The 26,544-nt window shown below is 45.7% G+C and overlaps 1 protein-coding gene across 2 annotated transcripts in view; it reads right to left on the bottom strand.

Moving 5' to 3' along the window:
• The window catches only part of CFDP1 (craniofacial development protein 1), a 38,954-nt gene extending 12,837 nt beyond the window's left edge, over positions 1–26,117 (bottom strand). The window contains exons 1-5 of one of the 2 annotated variants that reach the window (XM_056526403.1): positions 25,936–26,117; positions 23,070–23,202; positions 17,685–17,913; positions 10,168–10,283; positions 6,055–6,174 (exon numbers count right to left, since the gene is read on the bottom strand). In XM_056526403.1, coding sequence (XP_056382378.1) covers positions 6,055–6,174; positions 10,168–10,283; positions 17,685–17,913; positions 23,070–23,202; positions 25,936–25,990 — 653 coding nt within the window. In that variant the 5' untranslated portion in view covers positions 25,991–26,117. Of the gene's footprint in view, positions 1–6,054; positions 6,175–10,167; positions 10,287–17,684; positions 17,914–23,069; positions 23,203–25,935 lie in introns of both variants that reach the window. The other variant, XM_056526401.1, reaches the window with a different exon arrangement.
• Between the last annotated feature and the right edge of the window lie 427 nt (positions 26,118–26,544).

The raw sequence follows: 26,544 nt of genomic DNA, 5'->3' as shown, positions 1-26,544 counted from the left end.
CATTATTTTATTATTTGCATTTTGTAAGCAAACATCTCTTAAAATTGTGGATGGGATGTATTGGGACACAAGACTGGGCTTTGGGCAGTCCGGGTTTTTATGGTGACTGAAGGTTCTGGAGATAAAAGTCACTCAAACTCTCTAGTTCTGGTGTGTGCTGGAGTCCTGAGGATAGGCTAGTGATACATTTAGCCTGGAAAACCCCTTTAATAAACAATAGATGGTATGAAACAGTTACATTAATATATAGTTAAGAGTCACCTAATGCAGACAAAATCATTCAGACAGAAAAGGGGCAGTGCTGGGTACACACAAAGCATTTGTCGTCAGTAAATACAAACACATAACATTCATATAAAACAATGGAGGCTATCCTTTTCCATATAAACCGTTTGGTCATCTGCGGCATGTGCTATCCCCTGGTGTTCTTGTATTGTCTCCACTGACTAAGATGAAAAGAAGTGCAGATATAAAGAAAGACCAAGTATGAGTTTTTGCAGCAATTATTTTATACAGCATTTCTGCTATCCAGACAGCATTTCCCTAATGACCATGTGATCTCATTGTAATCGGCGTCAAGATGGACACTACATTTGTTTACTGGGGGCTGGCGAGAGATAAGTAATGGACAAGTCTGGGTGTGAAGCTCAGGAGAATATATTATTCATAGTATAATTTAATAACAGGATTGTGTATCCTTATAGATTAATGGTGGCTGCAAAGCACTTCATTAGGTCAACCTCAGGCTGTAACATGCTGTCACTGGAAACCATGTGGTTTTCCTCTAAAGTGTGCACTTCACTATGTTCTGCCACTGAGCACAAGTAAACAACTTAACTATTTGTTCACATGATAGGAAAATACAAGGTTATATATAGCATAGATTGTCCATGTATCTGCCATGAGTCCCATCCAAATTCTGTAGGGGAATACTTGAACGGGGGATGAGGCATCTACAGGTGCAACAAGTGGAAAGGATAAACAAGTGTTTTGGGGTCCAGCAGAATTTAAAGGGGTACTCCGCTGCTCAGCATTTGGAACAAACTGTTCCGAATACTGGGGCCGGGACCTCGTGATGTCATAGCCCACCCCCTCATTATGTCACGCCCCGCCCCTCAATGCAAGTCTATGGGAGGGGGCGTGACAGCTGAGCAGCAGAGTACCCCTTTAAATGTGACCTCATATTGGTGTCAAGTATGTAGAATATGGTTTTGAAAATGTTTTTGATGTACCGCAGAACTTCTATTGAGTGCATGGCACAGCAGAATGCCATTAAAAACAATAATACTCTACGGCAATGGAATTTCCAAGTGGAATTTTTCAGCTGGACTCTGCTCAGAAATTCCGCCTTGTGAACATAGCCTAAAGAGGTGGCTAAGCTTTGCTGTATTTATATAATAAGAGCGGAGGGACCAAGCTTTAGTGTGGCGAGATGAGGCAGGACACTGCTGAAAATATAAATACAGACTAGAGACCCTGCATATTTTGGCTGAGAAAAAGAATATATAAAATAAAAATAAAAAAACTGTAAATATTGACACAAGCATCATCCATGTTACCATAATAGCCTCAGAAACTTTTAAACTGTTTTTTACTACTCCGTTTGAAGAAACGTTTTTGCCCTGTATCTGAGAAACATTGTTCTATATCATTGATCTATCTATCTAACTTGACTTGGCAGTGTGATGATAAGATTCATTTAACTTCTTTGTCATTGCAAAGCCAGAGGTCTCATGGGAAATGTAAGTTGCATCAGGAAAACTTATCAGAGGGAAACAGATATTATATCAGACAAACATATTCTTGCCACATCAGCTAAAATAGGTATACACAAGGCCCACACAAGAGCCTCTATTTTATTACTTAATAACAGCCTATACCAGTGGCTCAAAACTTTATCAGGCATTAACCAAGGCTCCATAATGTCACAACGTATGCCTATCTAACCATTGCAGCATGCATATAGTAGCTAGCCTCCCCTCTTGCACACATAGTAGTTGGACTAACTCTTGCCTCCTGGTAATACTAGGCCTCAATAATAAAAATAAATACCAACTTATGTGGGCGCAGAGTAAAACGTCTATGATCCAATATGATTTATGTGAATTTATTGCTGTTTAGTATTGGATTTTGACAGGATTTGTTTGATTGGGAGGTTAAGTTAACAGTTTCAGAGTGACCTCCACGTTGTAATTTTAAATGCCCCACCAAGCTTATTGGAGTAAAGCAGTTTGAGTTTTGTGTCTCTAGCTGTTCACCTGTGCTCAAGTATCATAGACATACTGTAGTCTGCATACACATTGCATAAGATAAGGTGACAAATTCTGAGCTACTGGTAAGAAATCCATTTAGTTTTCCTTTACACTATTTGACTTTAATTTCTTCTTGTAAGTGTGCATCATTTTACAAGACAGACACTGTGGTGGGCTCCGCCTTACTGCACTTTTTTTTTAGGCATCCCTATCTTCTGAGAGCAGTCAAGCTTTTAATACTGATGCCGCAATGAAAAGCAATGCCAAGGTTGTTGTGGACATTATTCATACAGAGTCCTTCAAAAAGACTTTATAATGCTTGGTAAGAGCTATTCAAGTAAATTTGTTAAACATTAGCTCCCACCATTTTTTTCTGTCCCTACCTATTGCTAATCTATCCCTAACCCCCTTGTTGCCTTTTAAAAATTGTTTCCTACCTTATAAAGGTCTTCTCTTCTGCTGCTCTGCCGGAAGCAGACTTCCCCAGCAGATGCGAGGTCACTGATGCCTGCTGGGCGCCGACTTCCGCCCTCATCTCAACTATGCTGCGCTCCTGTTGGGAGCGAGCATAGATGAGCGGCCAATAGCATGGCAGGTTGCGCCGGGGTCTCCTCCTCCCTTTTTAACAGATCATGTGCTACCCAGGGAGGAGGAGAATAGGAGCATTGCCGACCTGCTGTGCAAGATATCTCTGCCGGGGGGCAAGGTCAGTGAGCAAGTACGCGCAAACCCAGCGTTCACAGCGCTCGCCTGTCTGACAGGCAGGGAGCGAGCGCAGGCTGATTGAATTAGGATCGATTGCCCGACCGGAATCTGTCCTAATTCAGTCGTGACATCACCTCAGGCTGCAGGTTTTCAAATGTAAAATAAAATATTTTAAACAAAAAATAAATAATGGATATATATATATTAGAGATATGTTGTAGTACATAAGAACTACAACATATATATATATATATATATATATATATATATATATATATATATATATATATATATAAATAAAGGTTGGTGACAGTGCCCATTTAAATGTAATTTGGAGTTCTATAAAATTACAGATGAAACCATTCTTTTTTTTTCTGAAGGGTACTTGACAAATAAGCTAAAAATCGAAAAGTATAGTGCTTTTCACAAATAAAGCCTTTATCCATGAGTTAATCACCAGTCATATCATCCAAAAATTTTAAACAAAAGTAGAAATTGTCTTTATTTATTTGCATCTATTCAAGGCAGGTTCACCTGCTTAGGTGAGAGTACATCCACTTATTGTGTCCTCTAGTTTGAGTTTCTCCTCCAAGCCTCTTGCACTGACCGCTCACTATCTATTCAGATTCAGTGTGGTAACAACCAACTTTAGTGGATAAGAAAGGAAGGCAGATTATCAGCCCCCGAGAGAACAGGTTTTAGTAGCAGTCCAAAGACATCTATGGGAGGGAGGATCAAGCTGCTGTAGAGAGAGCAGCACACACAGCTGAAGCTTTAAGTGAGTGTTCTATGTAAGGGCCGGTTCACACTACGTTTGTAGTGTACGGGTGCCGGATATGATTGGGGGGAGCAATAACCGTCCGCTCCCGTATCCCAGACGGATTCGGCCCGAACCCCATTTCAATGAGCCGACCGGAGTCAAACACTGACTCCAGTCAGCTCCTTTTTGCCCCGTACAGGGTTTTCTGACCGGTCCTAAAACCGTGGAATACAGTGCATTACATATGGGCCAGGTCCGGCTGGGACACGGGAGTGGAAGTTTTTTTCTCCCCCCAACTGGATCCAGCACCCATACACTACAAACGTAGTGTGAACTAGCCCTAACCCTATGTCTGGATTGAAAGCACTGATCTCCTCATCTGTGTACAGTGTATGGTAAATGTCAAAGCTGCAACTCTTAAATGGGTTGTCGAGCAGAATAAACAACCTATGTATGGTGTCAAAAAGTATAATAAAGCTATTTACTACTATAATGTTGTTAGCCATACTACAAGATGTAATGTCACATCACAGGCTCTGAAAAACTCTGCTTCATTGCCTGTGTCAGCACAGGACCAGTGATGTGAAGGGGAAGCTAGTATTACTACTCAGATAAGGCGGCAGTGCGCTGTTCTGACGGAAACTACTATAACAAGGATGGCTAACGGGGAATGAGACAGACACAGATAGTTGACTGTATATTATGTACAATACAATACATCTCAAAAAATATATATACTTACACTTAATGGGAAAAATTGCATTATTTTTATTATAACACATTACCATATTTTATATCCATTCAGACCTTGAGCACCAGTACTTGCATTATTTATTGATATTTTTTACTTTTCACTTTGGGTATAGGTGTTCCACTGGCTGACTCACTCTGCATGGTAATAGATTTAAACACAAAAAGAATAAACTGCACCAAATAGGTATATATTGTACTCTGTTTTTCATGATATGTACTAGGTGCAAGGGGTCTATAAGTCGTAAATCAGTATAGCTCCATAAACTATTTTATACAAAGAAAGAGAAAAAACTCAAACAGAGAGCAATTGCTACTGATAAATATGCAAAATTTTATTGTTATATCCAAAATGTTAAAAAGCGTCACACATATGTGACTAATTTCAATAAGGATAAAATACCAGGTGTGTATGTATAAAGCAATACAAAATGAGATGTCTCAGATACAACCGGAAAACACGTAGGTGGATCAGGTACAGTAAAAATCACAAAGGATGTATATATAGTGAGGTCAGGAAATGATGTAATATGGCTCCTATTCAAAAAGAAGTAACCAGGGGTCCAGAAAGGGCCCCAGTAGTAATGAAAAGCTAACTGCTATATCACATGATTGGTATAGAGAATGGGCCCAAAGCATATCAATAATGATTAGTGAAAAGAACCTCACTTACCCATAATGGAAGCCTGTAACCACCGTCCCAACGTACGTTTCGTCACCCGACTTTCTCAAGGGACGCTCCCTTGAGAAAGTCGGGTGACGAAACGTACGTTGGGACGGTGGTTACAGGCTTCCATTATGGGTAAGTGAGGTTCTTTTCACTAATCATTATTGATATGCTTTGGGCCCATTCTCTATACCAATCATGTGATATAGCAGTTAGCTTTTCATTACTACTGGGGCCCTTTCTGGACCCCTGGTTACTTCTTTTTGAATAGGAGCCATATTACATCATTTCCTGACCTCACTATATATACATCCATTGTGATTTTTACTTTTACTGTACCTGATCCACCTACGTGTTTTCCGGTTGTATCTGAGACATCTCATTTTGTATTGCTTTATACATACACACCTGGTATTTTATCCTTATTGAAATTAGTCACATATGTGTGACGCTTTTTAACATTTTGGATATAACAATAACATTTTGCATATTTATCAGTAGCAATTGCTCTCTGTTTGAGTTTTTTCTCTTTCTTTGTATAAAATGGTAATAGATTTACCTGTTTATAGCATTTAGATTAATTGTTTTAAGTACATATAGCACTGTCTAAGTGAAGCAACTTCATTCTGAAGAAGCAGGCCACCATATAATCATGTAACATGATGATGATCACATAAAGGGGCAGGCAGACATGCAAATCTTACGCACTTACAGATGTCAGCTTGCCCACTCTTCACTGATGTCTTGCATGATGAGTCAGGGTGCATTGCGTTCTGTTTCCTCTCGGGTACACTGAGGTAATGGTGTTTGGCGCAATTTAATTTAACTGTTCACAGCCTTTCCTCAGCCCCTTTCCAACCAAGGAATCACTTTACACATCTTTTCATTTTAAATGTTGTGTTCAGTGATGCAGAACTCACCCTGAGCTGGCTGCTGTGGGGGTCCTTGAAGGTGCAGGACTCTGTTCCGGCAGTCCTTTTTCTTGCTGCTTGATAAATGCCTTAGCTTCCTTGGATGAGCAATCCACTTCTTGCGTTACCCTGATGAAAAAGCACACAAACAAAACTAAAGCTGCAGTTTTTTTTTTTTTGTAAAAACTTTGAAGAAACCTGGTAAAAGCTCAAAAACATTTAACGGGAAGTTAAATTTAAAAAAATGTACTGTCTGAAGCACAGGTGCCATTGTATAACGGTCTTACATACAATCCTGTGACCATGCAACTGGTGTTCATCTTCTGCAACTGAACTACTTCTTCTTGCGGTATCTACATATCTCTCCTCTCTCCATGTGTAGGGCACCTCTCACACCCTGTCCTCTGCCTGCTATCCCCAGGGCTCTCTTATCTCCATGTCTCTGGAGAAGGCCTGTTTCTCATCCTAGATGGCAGACTGTGCAATACATTACACATTGAAATAGAGAAGCATGCAGGTAGCTGTAGCTAGAGGCAATGCATGGTTGAATAATTATAAGAAGAACTACAGTCCTATACATAGCTAATCCCACTCACAGCTAGCCCCGACAGCATGAGAACAACTGTGCTGCACAGAGCCGGGCAAGATACTGATAAATAACATTGTCTGAGCTAAGGCATCTGGACAGAATGTACACACATAGGTGCTTTTATGTATTTTATATGCTCAGAATATCATTTGGAATGATAGGCATTCACTTAATGTGGTGTTGTTGACACAAATTAAAAAAGGGATTGTCCGGGGAAATCTATTACCATTCAAATATGCTCAGGCAGAAGTAAAATATTTAAAAATGTGTACTGGGCTGCTGCAATACCCTGCCACTACCATTCCACCAGTGTCCAATACCAGGAAGAGCTGGATCACCACTACTAAAGCTGTCTTTTGTTCCAGGACAGTCTCATCAACTAGACTGCTGATCAACAGAGATTGGTCAAACACACACTCTAGTTATACACCATAACCCTTTTCTACAATAGAGGTCCAGTGACCAAATGATCACTGGGGGGGGGGGGGAGCCACTGAAGAAAGAGCAGATGTTTGTAGCGGCTTTTCTCTAAGGCTAACAGGTGGGTCTCAGGCAGGGAACAGCCTTTCTGGGCATGCATATACCCATAAAAGATCATCTAAATTGATAGGACAGTCCAGATCAGTGTTTCCCAACTAGGGTGCCTCCAGATGTTGCAAAACTACAACTCCCAGCATGCCTGGACAGCCAACGGCTGTCCAGGCATGCTGGGAGTTGTAGTTTTGCAACATCTGGAGGCACCCTGGTTAGGAAACACTGGTTCAGATAAACAAGGCCTAACTGTGCCCCTCTAGGTTAATACAAGAGCAGGGGGGGGAATATAACTGGTAGCTAATAAACACAGACCAAACAAACATGCAGCACCCCCTAGACAACTCGGATTTCTTACACAAACCAGAAAGTAAATGTTTATTGATTTCCCTGGTGCATCACGTCACTGGTACGTCTGAAGAGCATCCCAGGAGAACATATGCCTTGTAAGAGCCACGCTCTCAATGATTTCATCAGCTGGCAATGGGGCTGAGCTCCCTCTCTTTCTTACAGCTGGGCCCCCACTGAAGACAACTCCCAAATGCAGGAGGTGAGAATTAACATTACAGCAGACAGAATACAGAACATGATTGTTAGAAGAGGCCCCAAGCATGTGCCAGGACAGAATGAGCCGATTTTAACCAAGCAGTTCCTATAACAGGCCTCCTCAATGATATCATGGCCAAAGACAGAAAGGCTGGAAACAGGGCAGCTGCATCCACAACACTGATGGTGCAACTGCCCCACCTAGTGGTCAACACACATACATGCAACGACTAAAGAAAATATTTAGGATATATTAGTATTAAAGGGGTACTCCGCCCCTAGACATCTTATCCCCTATCCAAAGGATAGGGGATAAGATGTCAGATCAGGGGGGGGGGGGGGGGGGGGGGTCCCAGGGATCTACCATGCCGCACCCACCTTTAGCGGCTTCCGGAACCGCTGGAGGTCCTCAGGCTGAGTCCCTCACGACCACGAAGACAGAGCATAGTGACGTCACGGCTCAGCCACCGTGTGACATCCCGCTCCGCCCCCTCAATGCTAGTCTATTGGAGGGGCGTGACAACTGGGCGTGATCCCCTCCCATAGGCTTGCATTGAGGGGGCGGATCGTGACATCACAGAGGGGCGGAGCAGTGACGTCACTATGCTCCGTCCCAGTGATCGCTAGTAATCAGACCTGGAGCGAACGCACTCCGGGGACTGATTCTAACGGGGTGCGGCGTGCAAGATCACGGGGGTCCCCAGCGGCGGGACCCCCGCAATCAGGCATCTTATGCCCTATACTTTGGATAGGGGATAATATGTCTAAGTGCCGGAGTATCCCTTTAAAGTATATCTACAAACACACACAATTTTTATGTGGTTCTCTAAAATCTTGTAGGGTTACACTACAATTACTCTGCATAACTATGTTTGTAGTTTTCATGATCTTATATATTTTTATTTTGAAAATTAGCCGCTTTAAACATTTAGCGGATTTATTCTCTTAGGACAACCACTGCCGTATGCCCTATTTTGAAAATCCGGATCTAAATGGGCACTGTCAGATGCAAAAACTTGTTATATGTTGTACATCTTGGCAAAACATTAAATGGGCACTCTATTCAAAACAAATTTTTGCTATTGCACTCCTTATGGTATGCAGCCTCAGCCAATCATAGCTCATCTCATCACACATTGAACTGCTCTGGGCTGCGTGTAGCAGAGTGAGGCACGAAGTTCTCCCCTGTATGGCTTCATATGATGTCACCCCTGCTGGGGAACACCCCTTCCCAGTCTGTGAATCTGACTGAGCAGAAAATACAGAACAATCTCAAGGTAGAAAACTAAAAAATAATAAAAATAAAAAGGCAGAAGGTGGTTTATCATGATGGGGGCAGTGAACTGGGAGGATTATAAAATGTAACAAGATCATGAAAGGTACTCTTTAACCTAATATACTTCATAAGAAATTTTTATTTCCTTTTTATAGAAATCACGACTTAGAAAATCATGGCTTTGTCCAAGCTGAAGCACAGGCATCGACAAAGTCCAGTAAGTGAGGGTGGGCTAGCACTATTTCATAGGACTCCTCTGTGCTCTCTCCTGTCTGATAGGACTCCTCTGTGCTCTCTCCTGTCTGATAGGACAGGAGAGAGCACAGAGGAGTGCCATCAGACAGGAGAGAGCACAAAGGAGTGCCATCAGGCAGAAGAGAGCACAGAGCAGTGCCATCAGGCAGGAGAGAGCACAGAGGAGTGCCATCGGACAGGAGAGAGCACAGAGGAGTGCTATCAGACAGGAGAGAGCACAGAGGAGTGCCATCAGACAGGAGAGAGCACAGAGGAGTGCCATCAGACAGGAGAGAGCACAGAGGAGTGCCATCAGACAGGAGAGAGCATAGAGGAGTGCCATCAGACAGGAGAGAGCATAGAGGAGTGCCATCAGACAGGAGAGAGCACAGAGGAGTGCCATCAGACAGGAGAGAGCACAGAGGAGTACTATCAGACAGGAGAGAGCACAGAGGAGTACTATCAGACAGAAGAGAGAATAGAGGAGTGCTATCAGACAGGAGAGAGCACAGAGGAGTGCTAGCCCACCCTCACTTACTGGACTTTGTCCATGCCTGTGCTTCAGCTTGGACAAAGCCATGATTTTAAAAAAAGGAAATAACATTTTCTTATTAAGTATATTAGAAAGATTAATGTTTTTCTAAGATGTAAAACATATTAAAAAAAATTGTATCTGACTTGCGGCCATCAATGGACTAGGTCCTATGAGACGGAAAGGAGGGAGAAGTAGTCCAAAGAAAGCCCTAACAGGTGATAATTCTGTCCTGGGGGATGACAGACATACAGCTATTATGTGGAGACAGACACACAGCTATTAGCCATGCAAACATGCCCTTATGTTTTGTTTACACATCTAGAATTTTGGGTTGCAATCACATAAACTGTCTGTCTGTCTATAAAATCACCGCTTATTAAATGTAACCAAGCAAACCATGGAATTTCTTACCTGACTTCTTCCCCAGCAAAGTCAAACACTTTAGTAATAGTAAGTTTTTTACAGTCATTCTTTGTTTGAGAATCCTCTTTTAAAGACTTGTTAGAATCTTTGTCTTTTTCTTCCGCCTGCTAAATATAAACAGAAAATGAATAATGTTGAAATGAGATAACATATGTAACTAGGTAAAACTTGGTATACTTTGAACCAAAGCTCTAAGGTTGATTTCACATACGTCATATCCACTGGGAATTTCCTGATGCAAATAGAGAATAAGTGGCGGATTACAGTGCACAGTTCAGATGGACAAAACCCCATGTATAAAAAGATTTTTCAGCTTTTTTTGGAGCAGTTTTATTTTTTTTTATTTTTTTTTCCTTTCTTTTTTTACGGCAGTAAAAAAATGCACTTTTAGGCACAGTTCTGTGCCAGAAACCAGGCCAACATGCAATAAACTTCTTTAAAATAATGCACAAGTGTTTTTTGAGCTCTCCCATTGATTTCAATAGGAAAGAACCATGCTGCTTACAGGCAGAACCCAAAAGTAGTGACATGTCAGTTTTTCAGACTCCCCATCCCAAAACCATGCACACAAAAAAAAAAAAAAAAAAGTAGTGGGAGATTTATCTAAACCTCTCTAGAGGAAAAGTTGCTGACTTGCCCATAGCAACCAATCAGATTGTTTCTTTCATTTTTAAAAAGGCCTCTAAAAAAATGAAAGAAGCAATCTGATAGGTTGCTGTGGGCAACTCTGCAATTTTTCCTCAAGACAGTTTGTGATAAATCTCCCCCAGTCATTTTATCTGTGTGAACATTGAGTGACGTTGCAATGTTACAGATTTTGTTGCAAAAAAAAAAAAAATACAGAACTGAAGTCAAATCCACCACTGGGGATTTCAAATTGAATTTTTTTTCACATTTATACATCCTCAACTGCAAGTCTAGAAGAAATCTGCATTTAAACTGGCACAATTTTCTCACACAAAAAATGTCTGGGTTCACACACAGTCTTTGGTCCTCATTTTGGTCAACATGCTTAGCCAAAATCAGGAGTGCATCCAAAATACAGAAAAAGGTTTCAATCTTTCCATTATAGTTTCCCTTTGTATCAGTTCCACTGTTGGTTTATTTATTCTATTTATTTCTTTTTTGCTTATACAGTGATCCCTCAACATACGATGGTAATCCGTTCCAAACGGACCATCGTTTGTTGAAACCATCGCATGTTGAGGGATCCGCGCAATGTAAAGTATAGGACAGTGGTCTACAACCTGCGGACCTCCAGATGTTGCAAAACTACAACCCCCAGCATGCCCGGACAGCCGTTGGCTGTCCGGGCATGCTGGGTGTTGTAGTTTTGCAACATCTGGAGGTCCGCAGTTTGTAAACCACTGATAGAGGAAGTTGTACTCACCTGTCCCCGCCGCTCCGGACCGTCACCGCTGCCCTGGATGTCGCCGTCCATCGCTGTCGCCGCGTCCCCGAGGTGTCCCCGACGCTCCGGCAAGGCCTCTGCTTCCCCGGCATCCGCGCTTTCCGTCGCCGCCATCACGTCGCTCCTATTGGATGACGGGACGGCGTGCGCAGTGACGTGATGACGTTGATGGAGGGCACCGACGATACAGAGGATCCTGAAGAGGATGCGCCGGAGCCCCGACGACAGGCAAGTGATCGTCAGTACGGAGCACCGTAAACGGCTATCCGGTGGCAGCTGAAGCAGTCTGTGCTGCCGGATAGCTGTTTATGCGATGGCCCCCGACATACAAAAGCATCGTACGTTGATGCTGCCTTCAACATGCGATGGCCTCTGAGGTTCTTGTATATCCCCTTACCTCTTTTTGTTGTGGCTGGTATGGGTTTTTGAGAGAAATACCTATAAATCACAACCTATAATCAAAATTTAGGTGTTTTATAAAAATGTGACATCTTTAGGCTGTGTTCTCATGTTAAAATTTGACAGCATTTTTTTTAATTGCACTATAGGCTATGTTCACATGTTTCAACTATTTAGCAGTACAGCAGTTAATTATTGCATGCATTATTTGCCTCGAATGACCAAAATCATAGTAAAAATTGAGCGTTTTTTGACGATTATGCAAATTCCAAAAACACATATAGTAATGAGGTGCTGTACCCCTAATAAGCTTGCAAAGTGCAAATGCTGCCTTGGCTGTTTTTGCACCGATTTTTCTAAAACATGTCAAAAATTACACATTTTTGCCATATTTTGCACAAGTGCTGTACAATCTCTATTTTTGTCAGGATTTGGGGGAAGGCACAGCAAAAAAATGAAAAAGCAGCAAGAAATGCAATGTGTGAACACAGTCCTGGGGAAAGTGTATAACTACTATATAACCTGATCCCACAGAGATAGCAGACGGATATTGGGGGGGGGGGGGGGGGGGCTGGGAGCACATAGGAGAGGATTTGGTAGGTGACTATGTCATCCTGTAGTCCACAGGAGGTCAGAGTCTGATCTTCTGTTGTAACAATAAGGTACTGGAAGATTTGGAAAGTGACCACAAGACCAAATCAGAGTAATAAAACTAGAATGAAACAAATGGCTCTGTAGGACTTGGTGAGTGTGTATAATATATAGACAAACCACAAAAAAAATAAATAAAAGTACAGCATTTCCACACTGAAATCCACACTAAATTTGGTGATTTAAAGGGTACTCCACCCCTAGACATCGTATTCCCTATCCAAAGGATAGGGGATAAGCTGTCTGATCGCTGAGGTGCCATGACGCGGGAGCGTGATGTCACGAGGGGGCGGAGCCGTGACATCACGATACCACGGCCCCTGTATTGCCTGTCATCAGCCACGGAGCGATCTTCGCTCCGTGCAGCTCATGAACAGGTGTGCTGCAGAAGAGATGTCAGGACCCCCGCGATCAGACATCTGATTCCCTATCCTTTGGATAGAGAAGAAGATGTCTAGGGGCAGAGTACCATTTTAAGTGCAGATTATATAAATTATATTAAAAAATTAATGTAAAAATCTTCCAATTTTGTAGCAGATCTGTAGTGTTACCGCAGCAAAATCTGCATCACTGTGCAGTTAAGGTTTTTGACTTCACCATTAAAGTCAATAAGGAAAATCAGCAGTAAATAAAGTGTTTCTGCGCTACAAAAATTTTTATACTGCAGATCTGAAATCCACACCTCAGGTCAATTTTTGCACTGACATGGGTAAAGCCAATAAGGCAGGGGTCTCAAACTCAAATTATCTGGGGCCACTGGAGGTAGCGGCTGGGTGAGGCTGGGCCGCATGCACCCCTCACATATAATGCCCCCACCATGCGCCCCTCACATACAATGCCCCCACCATGCGCCCCTCACATACAATGCCCCCACCATGCGCCCCTCACATACAATGCCCCCACCATGCGCCCCTCACATACAAAGCCCCCACCATGCGCCCCTCACATACAATGCCCCATCATGCGCCCCTCACATACAATGTCCCCATTATGCGCCCCTCACATACAATGCCCCCATCATGTGCCCCTCACATACAATGCCCCCACCATGCGCCCCTCACATACAATGCCCCCATCATGTGCCCCTCACATACAATGCCCCCATCATGTGCCCCTCACATACAATGCCCCCATCATGTGCAGGGATGTGGAAATCCTATAGCCCGACGCCCGGGACAAGTAGTTTTGGGTGCAGGGCAGGTGAATTGTTTATAGATTTAGCCCTGTATCGGGCTAGCAGGGACAGACAGACTTCTCCCTTATTTTTCTTTAATGCCGGTGTGAGGCGCAGGAGCCAATGGAAGTCTACACCTCACACCGACCCTCAGGGTGTATGGAGGGGGCAGCGGTCTCCAGCTGACTGCAGAGCCCCCTTATCTCCCCTCCCGGAGAATGGACGGAGCTCAGAAGACACAGCAGGGTGAGAGAGAGGATGTAGACAGCTCCGTGCACAGCTCCATCCCCCACACTCAGCTCTATCCCTCCCCCTGCCCTGCTCTGTCTAGACAGGACCTAATCCACCACGGGGCGGTTGCTTGTTTGCACGGGGAAAACACAGAGCAGGGGGGAGGGGAGAGAGGAGAGGACGGAAATCTCACCTCACACCGGCCGGGACTATAGCTCTGATGTCCACTCATGGCGGATCAGGTGAGGAGGCCGAGAATGCAGGCGGTGGCAGGAAGAGTGGTTGTATATGTATGGTGTGAGTGTATGTGTGATGTGTGTATGTAATGTATGATGGGGGGGCAGCGGCAGGTGTATGTATGATGTGTGCATATGTATGGTGTATATCAGTGTTTCCCAACCAGGGTGCCTCCAGCTGTTGCAAAACTACAACTCCCAGCATGCCCTGGGCATGCTGGGAGTTGTAGTTTTGCAACAGCTGGAGGCACCCTGGTTGGGAAACACTGGTGGATATGTATGGTGTGAGTGTATGTGTGTATGATGTCTATGTGTGATGTGTATGTAATGTATGATGTGTGTATAATGTCTAAGTGTGATGTGTGTATGTGATGTATGATGTGGGGTGGGCAGCGGCAGGTGTATGTATGATGTGTGCATATGTATGGTGTATATGTATGGTGTGAGTGTATGTAATGTATGATGTGTGTATGATGTGTGTATGATGTGTATGTAATGTATACTGTGTGTATGATGTCTATGTGTGATGTGTGTATATGTATGATGTATGTATGATGTGGGGGGGCAGTGGCGGGTGTGTGTATGTATGATATGGGGGCAGTGGCTGGTGCATGTATGATGTGTGTATGCATGAATGTTTTGGATAGGAGCGGACTGTCACGTCGGGCATTAGGGCAGTTGTGCCATCTAATTTTATTTATTTTTAGTGGCACCCGCACTAAATTTCCCCCCCAGAATCCTGCCCCCTTCATACTCACCCGCCAACCAAGAGCCCCACGGATGCACACAAACATGCCCGAACCAAAACTACAACTCCCAGCATGTTACACCATAACCTAAACTGTAGAACTATAAAGTGTAACATGCTGGGAGTTGTAGTTTTGGTTCGGGTCAGCTGCAGAGCCATAGGCTACATCAGGGCATGCTGGGTGTTGTAGTTACTAACTGCAATTCTCAGTATTCCTTGACACATCCTATGGCTCTGCAGCTGACACAAACCAAAACTACAACTCCCAGCATGTCCCACAATAACCTTAACTGTCCTACTATACAGTGCAACACGCTGCAACACCCACAGAACCATAGGCTGTATCAGGGCATGCTGGGAGTTGTAGTTATCTAGTAACTAAATGCAACTTCCAGCATTTTCTGACACAAAATGCAGCACATAAACTGGAGAAGCAGAACCCCCCCCCCCCCCCAGTAACACATAAGTCCCTATTGAGACTGAAAAATAGTGATTAAAATATTTTAAAAAGTGCGTATATATGTGAATAAGCCCCCTTACTAATAAAAGTTTCCAATTTTCTTTAAATAAAAATAATGTACAAAAATAAACATAAGTCGTATCGCTGCATGTGGAAATGTCCAGGCTATTAAAATATGATGTTAATTAAACCGTACGGTGAACGGTGTAAATGTAAAAGAATTGTCCAGAATTGCTAATTTTTGGTCACTTCATATGAGAAATTTTTTATAAGGTGATCAAAAAGTTACATCTAGACTTTTCTGGGCTTGGCTCGGGTGTAAAAGGAGAGAGCTCTCCCCCCACTAATATCCTGGCATACTGCGATCACCTATTAACCATTAGATCACCGCTGTCAGCAGTGTCTAAAGGAATCTCCTATCCATCCCTGGTGGTCTAGTGGGGGGGATCGTACTATTTTGGTTGAAATTATTTCATCAACCAGGACAAGTAGATTTTCTTGAGGGACAAGTAGATTTTGTTCCGCTTTAGTCCCTTGGACAAGTATTTTTTTTTTTTTTTCCACACCCCTGATGTGCCTCTCACATATAATGCCACCATCATGTGCCCCTCACATACAATGCCCCCACCATGCGCCCCTCACATACAATGCCCCCATCATGTGCCCCTCACATACAATGCCACCATCATGTGCCACTCACATACAATGCCCCCACCATGCGCCCCTCACATACAAAGCCCCCACCATGCGCCCCTCACATACAAAGCCCCCACCATGCGCCCCTCACATACAATGCCCCATCATGCGCCCCTCACATACAATGCCACCATCATGTGCCCCTCACATACAATGCCACCATCATGTGCCCCTCACATACAATGCCCCCACCATGCGCCCCTCACATACAAAGCCCCCACCATGCGCCCCTCACATACAATGCCCCATCATGCGCCCCTCACATACAAAGCCCCCATCATGTGCCCCTCACATATAATGTCCCCATTATGCGCCCCTCACATACAATGCCCCCACCATGCGCCCCTCACATACAATGCCCTCATCATGCGCCCCTCACCTCATCCACCAGCAACCCCCCTCCCCATTCCCCCTACCCTCCTGTGGTAATAGAACAAGCTGACGGATGATGGGGGGGGTGCTACTTCTGGGGGGGGGAGCATTAGGTAGGCAGCAGTTTCCCCACGTTAGGAAGGTTGCAATTTCCCCACATTAGGAAGGTAGCATTGTGTCCGACCCCCCCCCCCCGACACACACACACACACACACACTTAACTGTCCTGTGCTGCACTTCTCCTCTCAGCCGGCGGCCTGACGGGTGACATCACTGACGTCCTCCTGCGCGGGTCTGCGAAGGGACGACACTTGCGCGAAATCCCTCATCAGACACGCGCTGGCCAGCCAACCGGTGACAGGGGGGGAGGAGGGCGGGTAAGTGATGGTAATGGGCTCAATTGGACGGGGCGTTTTGATCGCGAACGCAGATGATGCGCCCCCATCAAGTCTTGTGTGAAGTCTTCCGGCATTTAGCACTGCCTGCCCGAAGCAGGGATAAATGCCTGAAGAAGTCACCTGCCCGGCGCCCGGAACTGCACGTCCCGGGCATTGGGCAATACAAATTGCACATCCCTGGTGCGGGCCGCAAAATTTCGTTCCGCAGGCTGCAAATGGCTCGCGGGCCGGGAGTTTTAAACCCCTGCTCTAGCGGCTCCATAGACACTGAATGGAGCAGCAGTGCACTTGCTGACTCGCTGCTCCATTCAAAATAAAGGAATCGGGGCACCATTCTAAAGATCGCGGGGGTTGGAGTTGAATGTGGGTAGTAGAGGATAAATAAAATTGAAGTTACAAAACCTCTTTAAAGGCTTTATACATAGCAATACACAACTGCCTTCTATCAAAAACGGTGCCACACTTGTCAGCCATGTTTTACTTGCAATAGATAACCGATAAACCCTTTTAAAAAGGAAAATATAGGCAATATGACATTTGGAAGAACATCCATTTTGCTGCCTATTGTGCTACCCACTGAAGTCAATATGTAACAAAATCAGCAACAAAACATCTGCAGCTAAATATGCACATGTGAATGTACCCTAGTATAAAATACAAATATTTCAGAATTGTTTATGTTCATTCATAGACTGTACCCCTTGCAGGAATAAGTAAACAAAAGTTACCCGGTTATTCTGGGCTACAGGAACAGTAAGCTGGCTTTTTGGAGGTTTTCCCACATCAGAAAGGAAACTTGACCATAGGTCTTCTTCTCTTTTCTTTTTTGCCTCTTCCAATTTCTGTTTTTTTAACTCATCAAGGGGCCCTAAATCCTCCTCTTCAGCTTCACCATCTTTGTCCTTTTCTACTTGGCCTTCTTCTGAGTTCAAGGACAGCACACCTTTTTTCCGTTTTCTGTGGGAAGAAAAAAACAAGAAAATAAGACTCATTAAGGGTGCATGCACACTACGTTTCTTAAGATACGGGACCGTATACGGCTGGGGAGAGGGGGGCGGAGAGTCGGGGGCGGGGGAACCGCACGCTGACGTATGCGGTCCCGTATCTAATGTATTTCAATGAGCGACCGGAGTGAAACGCTGCCTGTGGACACAGTGCATTCCCTCCAAAATATGAACAGATTGTGCTCCTAATAGTTATTGCAGCTAAAACTAGAACCACAGAAAATAATTATGTACATCTAGTGCCCCCGAGAGTAATAAGTGGCTCACAGTGTTCCAAGCCATAATGGTCCCAAACAGCAACAAGATCAGTGCCCCAACAAAAAGCCTCCCAGGCAGTGTCCCCAACAGTTATACAAAAATATATTGGCAACTAAAAATAATTGGCCTTAGCAGATTTCCCTCATATCAGCAATGGTGTCCACAAAATAACTATAACATACTAGGGTACTCCCATAGTGCTCAAAGGGATACTGCATAGGGCGTCTGACTGCTGGGACCCCCCTGATCTTCTGTAGGGCCCTGGCTCTCTTAGAGGAGCATGTGCTGGGGTCGGTGGTTGCTCCATTCATTCGCAATAAGAGCACCAAAGAGACCCAATCCGCAATCTAACATTTATCACCTATCCTGTGAATAGGGGATAATTAATTTTTTGCTGCAGTACTCCTTTAAAGGGGTACTCCACTGGAAAACATTTTCTTAAAAATCAACTTTTTCCAGAAAGTTATAGATTTGCAAATTACTTCTATTTAAAAATCCCAATCCTTCCAGTATTTATCCGCTGCTGTATAATCCACTGGAAGTTCATTTCTTTTTGAATTTCCTTTCTGCCTGACCACAGTGCTCTCTGCTGACACCTCTGTCCATGTCAGGAACTGTCCAGAGCAAAAGAGGTTTGCTATGGGGATTTGCTCCTGCTCTGGACAGTTCCTGACATGGAAGGAGGTGTCAGCACAGAGCACTATGGTCAGACAGAAAGGAAATTTTGGGCAGCTGATAAGCACTGGAAGGATTGGGATTTGTTTAAAGGGTAGCTCCCACCATCCTCTTTTTTTTTTTTTTATTTTTCTGTCCCTGCCTATTGCCCATCTATCCCTAACCCCCTCCCTGCCTTTATTTTTTTTTTATTATCTTAAAAATGGCATTTTGTCTGCCTGGTAGTGTGCTCACTACCAGGCAGACTTCCCCAGCAGGCACCACGTCACTGATGCTTGTTGGGGGCCGACTTCCGCCCTTAGTTCTCCTGACAGGGTGCCTCCAGCTGTTTCACCACTACAACTCCCAGCATACCCTGACATCTATTTGCTGTCAGGGCATTCTGGGAGTTGTAGTGTTGAAACAACTGGAGGCACCCTGTGTTGGAAGACACCCAGCCCCCGACCAATATCGCCGCCCCCCCCCCCCCCCCTCACCAGTGCCGGACCATGAGCGGGGGTCCGTAGCAAGCAACAAGCATGTGCCCGGCTTCCTGTCATGCCCGTACACTCTGGAAACTGTCTCTATGTTTCTGGAGGATTGAAAGTCCTCCAGAACCATAGAGAGAGTTACCAGAGTGTAGGAGCATGACAGGAAGCCAAGCACACGCTTGTTGCTCAGTGTGAGATGGGCCCTCCTGTAAATGGCACCCCCCTCTCCATATAACGCGCTCCACCCGGTAATGACTGGGCACAGCTGTGAGGTGCGGCGTATCCCCACTGGAGCCGCGGCTGTAAGGAGAGGTAAGAGCCATGTGCCTCCCTGTTGCAGGGAGAATATGCAGCAGGGAGGCGGCCAGTGTGAGAGTCCAGGGAGCCAATGCGCAGCCCTGGATTTCACTGTGCTCGCTCTCGCCTGTTTGATTGACAGGCGGGAGCGAGCACCACAGTGACTGAATTTCGACTCATTTGCCAGGCTCAAATGAGACGAAATTCTGTAGTGACGTCACTGCTGAATGCATTCGGCCATTAGGAGGGCGACCCCTAGTGGCCAAATTTAAAAGTGATTTTAAACTGGTTTAAAATCACTTTTTTTTATTAAACTATATTAGAGATATGTTGTAGTACTTAAGTACTACAACATATCAATTTTTTTATTTCATGACAGTGCCCATTTAATAGAAGTAATTTACAAATCTGTTTACTTTCTGGCACCAGTTGATTTAAAAGAAAATGTTTTCCAGTGGAGTACCCCTTTAAAAGCATGCCTGCGACAGTAAATGTCCACAGAGGCTAACAAAATAAATGCACCAAGTATACCGTATATACTAGAGTATAAGCCGAGTTTTTCAGTATGATTTTTCGTGCTGAAAACACCCCCTCGGCTTATACTCGAGTGAACTCTCCGCCCTCAGTGGTCTTCAACCTGCGGACCTCCAGATGTTTCAAAACTACAACTCCCAGCAATGCTGGACATGCTGGGAGTTGTAGTTTTGAAACATCTGGAGGTCCACAGGACCACTGCAGCCTTCGACATCATCCAGACCCAGCCCCCCCCCCCCCCCCACTCACACCCTTTAGTTTTGTACTCACCTCCGCTCGGCGGGACATTAGGGTGCGCTGGTCCGGGCCATCTGTGTTGCAGGGACCGTCCGGTGGGGAGGGATAGCCCCCCCCCCCCGGTGAAGATGGACAGCCCGGAACGACTATCCCTCCCCACCGGACGGTCCCTGCAGCACAGATGGCCCGGACCAGCGCACCCTAACGTCCTGCCGAGCGGAGGTGAGTACAAAACTAAAGAGGGGGGTCTGGATGATGTCGAAGGCCGCAGTAGTCTTCAACCTGCGGACCTCCAGATGTTTCATAACTACAACTCCCAGTTTTGGAACATTTGGAGGTCCGCAGGTTGAAGACCACTGTTAAATCAGACATTGACAAGCGGTGATGATGAAGGGGGGGTGTGGGATAATGACAAAGGGGGGATGATGAAGGGGGGGGGTGTGGGATGATGACAGGCGGTGATGATGAAGGGGGGGGTGTGGGATGATGACAGGCGGTGATGATGAAGGGGGGGGGGGGTGTGGGATGATGACAGGCGGTGATGATGAAGGGGGGGGTGTGGGATGATGACAGGCGGTGATGATGAAGGGGGGGTGTGGGATGATGACAGGCGGTGATGATGAAGGGGGGGGGGGGGGTGTGGGATGATGACAGGCGGTGATGATGAAGGGGGGGTTGGGATGATGACAGGCGGTGATGATGAAGGGGGGTTGGGATGATGACAGGCGGTGAACATGAAGGGGGGGTGTGGGATGATGACAGGAGGATGATGACAGGCGGTGATAATGAAGGGGGGATGATGACAGGCGGTGATGATGACAGGGGGGGGTGTGGGATGATGACATGCGGTGATGATGAAGGGGGGGTGTGGGATGATGACAAGAGGATGATGACAGGCGGTGATGATGAAGGGGGGGTGTGGGATGATGACAGGGTAATGATGAAGGGGGGGATGATGACAGGGTAATGATGAAGGGGAGATGATGACAGGGTGATGATGATGATGGTGTTAATAACAAGGGTCTGGATGATGACAGGGGGGGATGATGTATTTCTCACCCTAGGCTATAGTCGAGTCAATAACTTTTCCTGGGTTTTTGGGGTGAAATTAGGGGCCTCTGCTTATACTCGAGTATATACGGTAATACAAAATATGAAGAGGATGTCCGTTCGGCACTGCGGATCCTCCACTGCTGGAGGTATCTGGATAGGGGCTTTTTGTATATTGGTTCTTGCTAAGGGTGTGTTAGTGGGGCTCAGGCTAAAGGTGTATTCAGCAGTATCACATCAATGGAATCAAGAAAAGAATAGAAACCGGCCACTCATCAGTAAATTCTTTCTTCAGGCTTTATTCACGCCAATAAGATACTCACATAGACAGACGGGGGGACATGACAAGGAAGAGCAGGGGGGTACAGTGGCTCCAAGTATAACGCTCCCACAGAGCTCTTAACATTAAAGGAAACATGTTGCTGCCTAAGCCGCATGTAGAATTAGACTAATAGAAGCAGCGCTATGCTGTGACATTATGAATTTCCCTGATATGCTGGGGCTTTTTAGAGTAATCAAAGTTTAAAAATCCTGTTTAGACAGATAGGGGCAATTGCGCCACTCAGGCTGGCCAGGTAGGAAGCGATCTCCAGGACCCGTCCCCATGACTAATTACCCTGGTCCTGGTGGCATTTTTAAACTAGGATTACTCTAAAAAGCCAGAGTGTGTTAGAATAATTCATAGTGTGGCAACATTATTCTGCCTGCACCTGTTTTATGTTGTCTCTGGTTTGGGCAGCATAAAACGGATGACAGGTCCCTTTATTAGTGCCCACATAGTGCTGCCCTCACAAAATACTCATCTAACCATATTCCCATGCCACATACACAGCAGTGCAGACTACCGCTCCTTTCCAGCCTGGATGGCCTAAAGGAAGGCGCAAGAAGATGCCCTGTTTATGCTGGAGACCTGCCTGCTTCTGGTCTACAGCAAGCATGGGCAACCTTCGGCATTGCTGATGTTTTGGACTGCATCTCCCATATGGATTTGGCAGCATTATGGCTGACTGTCATTGAGAGTTCTAGTCCACATCTGCAGTGCCAAAGGTTTCTATACCTGGATTTCAGTGGACACAGAACCAATGGCTCTTGACCTCCACTTAAAGGGGTATTCCAGGCAAAACCTTTTTTTATATATATCAACTGGCTCCGGAAAGTTAAACAGATTTGTAAGTTACTTCTATTAAAAAATCTTAATCCTTCCAATAGTTATTAGCTTCTGAAGTTTTCTGTCTAACTGCTCAATGATGATGTCACGTCCCGGGAGCTGTGCATGATGGGAGAATATCCCCATAGGAACTGCACAGCTCCCGGGACGTGAGTCATCAGAGAGCAGTTAGACAGAAAACAACAACTCAACTTCAGAAGCTAATAACTATTGGAAGGATTAAGATTTTTTAATAGAAGTAATTTACAAATCTGTTTAACTTTCCGGAGCCAGTTGATATACAAAAAAAAGTTTTGGCCTGGAATACCCCTTTAAGTACAGGATTTGCTTATATGCATCTTTTAACCTAGTGTGGGGCTACAAATAGCAGCATGTCCTGATGGCCTGCATGTATCATGGAGCAGTTTGTTGTCTGCTTACCTTGCTAAAATAGAATTTTTTTCTTTCTTTTTATTCTTTTTTTTAAGAGACACTTTTTCTTCTCCATCCTCTTGTTCTTCATCATCATCTTCCTTCTCCAATTCATTCACATCATCTTCACTGTATTCTCCTCCTAAGACACAAAACCTCTTGTTATGTGTTCATTGCAGGTTATTCGTACTGTCAACTAATTTATTCATTCATCTCCGCTTCCTACTATGACATAGTAAAAAGTAATTATTTGCATCAGTCACTTGACCACATGCAATCTAGCCAGATTTGTAACCGTGATAAACTCTTTCCCCTGACCAAAGGGGTACCCCGGTAAAAAAAACTTTATGAACTGGTGCCAGAAAGTTAAACAGATTTGTAAATTACTCCTATTAAAACATCCCAATCCTTTCAGTACTTATTAGCAGCTGTATGCTACAGAGGAAATTATTTTCTTTTTTGTGTTGTCCACAGTGCTCTCTGCTGACACCTCTGTCCGTGTCAGGAACTGTCCAGAGCAGTATAGGTTTGCTATGGGGATTTTTTCCCCTGCTCTGGACAGTTCCTGATACGGGCATCAGGTGTCAGCAGAGAGCACTGTGGACAAGACAAAAAGGAATTGAAAAAGAAAAGAATTTCCTCTGTAGCATACAGCTGCTAATAAGTACTGGAAAGGTAAAGATTTTTTAATAGAAGTCATTTACAAATCTGTTCAACTTTCTGGCACCAGTTGAAAAAAAAAAATAATAATAATTCCACCAGAGTACCCCTTTAAAGGGGTTGTGCGCTGCCCTGCAGTTCGGAGCTCGGCTCACAGCGTCCGGAGTTCATTACTCCGAACGCTGTGTGCGGGCTTCCATGTTCGCGTCTCGTGATGTCACGCCTGGCCCCCTCAATGAAAGTCTATGGGAAGGGGGCGCGACTTCACGAGGGGGCCGGGCGTGACTTCACGAGGGGGCCGGGGGCGAGACTTCACGAGGGGGCCGGGGGCGAGACTTCACGAGGGGGCCGGGGGCGAGACTTCACGAGGGGGCCGGGGGCGAGACTTCACGAGGGGGCCGGGGGCGAGACTTCACGAGGGGGCCGGGGGCGAGACTTCACGAGGGGGCCGGGGGCGAGACTTCACGAGGGGGCCGGGGGCGAGACTTCACGAGGGGGCCGGGGGCGAGACTTCACGAGGGGGCCGGGGGCGAGACTTCACGAGGGGGCCGGGGGCGAGACTTCACGAGGGGGCCGGGGGCGAGACTTCACGAGGGGGCCGGGGGCGAGACTTCACGAGGGGGCCGGGGGCGAGACTTCACGAGGGGGCCGGGGGCGAGACGCCACAAAGGGGCCGGGGGCGAGACGCCACAAAGGGGCCGGGGGCGAGACGCCACAAAGGGGCCGGGGGCGAGACGCCACAAAGGGGCCGGGGGCGAGACGCCACAAAGGGGCCGGGGGCGAGACGCCACAAAGGGGCCGGGGGCGAGACGCCACAAAGGGGCCGGGGGCGAGACGCCACAAAGGGGCCGGGGGCGAGACGCCACAAAGGGGCCGGGGGCGAGACGCCACAAAGGGGCCGGGGGCGAGACGCCACAAAGGGGCCGGGGGCGAGACGCCACAAAGGGGCCGGGGGCGAGACGCCACAAAGGGGCCGGGGGCGAGACGCCACAAAGGGGCCGGGCGAGACGTCACGCCCGGCGGCCGCGAACACGGAAGCCCGCACACAGCGTTCGGAGTAATGAACTCCGGACACTGTGAGCTGAGCTCCGAACTGCAGGGCAGCGCATAACTCCTTTAAGGCAATGAGACAGGGGCATCGCAGCAACTTTTGGTCAGACCCAGTTGTCCCAGGCTCCCTCTCATGACATAAGAAAGTGTTCCCCAACCAGTCCGCCTCCAGCTGTTAGAACACTACAACTCCCAGCATGCATTGACAGCCCCCATGCCGCTGATTGGTACAGCACCTAAGTGATCAAATACTTATGCCCTTTACATTGCCACCATGCTTCAACCTGTTCAGGGTCTTTTCGCTGCCAAACAAATGAGCCGGAAAGAACCATTTTCGCAACAGACATCGCTTGGTCCTGACGGATCCCAACGACTTGAATGGGGTCCATCGGGCGTCCGTTATTTCAGGGATCAGGCATGCACTATTTTTTTTTTTCTCAGCTCAACCCCCAGCCTTTCCAAATGGAACAATCCTTTAGCGGAGCATGCCGGCAACGTAAACATAACCTAAGATTTGTACATGGGCAAACCAATAAAAAAAAAAAAAAAAAAAAAAAATTATATATATATATATATATATATATATATATATATATATATATATATATATATATAATAAAAATATTATTATTAATAACAACAACAAATATTATATGCAAAATTGGTACATCCGCATACACACTATTAAAAATTGCGCCCCGAGTGCCACAGAATTTAATGCAAGGGTTCTTGGTCCTAGCTCATCAACCTATCTGTTGCAAAACTACAACTCCCAGCATGCCCGGACAGCCTTCGGCTGTCCGGGCATGCTGGGAGTTGTAGTTTTCCAATAGCTGGAGGCACCCTGGTTGGGAAACACTGAAATAGAGTAATAACAAGTGATGAGGAAGAAGCAATACAATGTGTTTCCAAAAGAGATGAGCGGTTATGAGATTTTTGTGTTGCCCATAGCAACCAATCACAGCTCAGCCTGCGTTTCTCATACAAAGGCTGAACTGTGACTGGTTGCTATGGGCAACCAAGAGAATCTTAATATACCAGCAAACACTGGAGCCATAGGAAGTCCTTAATGGACAATAAGAGTGCAGTCATGTGCCTCTTGCTGCTGGGACTTCTGGTCCCACAATGGCTGCGTGTATGACGCACACTGCAGTAGTGCTCCCACCTGAGGGGACGTAGTCCTCGTCGTCAGAGGAAGAATAGTCCTCGGAGTCAGACATAACCGTATGTTACACTCAGAGCCGCAGCCCCACCGGGTCACCGTTCTGAACTGACGAAACCCCGTCTACTGAGCATGCCCGACAACCCCCGGCTGGCTCTACTGAGCGTGCGCAGAGAGACGCCTCAACGCGCAAGACCTAATTACTCAGCGACTTCCTACAGCGCATGCGTACTTGATTCTGTATAATCCTGTGTCAGGCTGGGGCTCACTTGCTGTTGCAGAGCTACAACTCCCACCATGACGGGAGTTGTAGTCTTACCACAGCTTGTGGAACGTTGCTGTTGGAATTTGAGACTCCAGTCATTTGTAACAAATGATAGGAAAATGCTTCAATAGCAAATACCTTCAGCAGAACACTGAGGAGGATCCATCAAAACCTGTACAGAGAAAAAGTTGACCAGTTGCCCAAAGCATCAGATCGCTTCTTTCATTTTAATAAAGGCTTTGAAAAATGAAAGCAACGATCTGATTTGTTGCTATTGGCAACTGGTCATCTTTTCCACTGCACAGGTTTAAGCCCTTAAAGGGGTACTCCGCCCCTAGACATCTTAT

Source organism: Hyla sarda, chromosome 6 (assembly GCF_029499605.1).
Source record: "Hyla sarda isolate aHylSar1 chromosome 6, aHylSar1.hap1, whole genome shotgun sequence".
Taxonomy (NCBI): Eukaryota; Metazoa; Chordata; class Amphibia; order Anura; family Hylidae; genus Hyla; species Hyla sarda.
The sequence above is the reverse complement of the archived record's forward strand: the minus strand, read 5'-3'. Positions and strand labels throughout refer to the sequence as shown.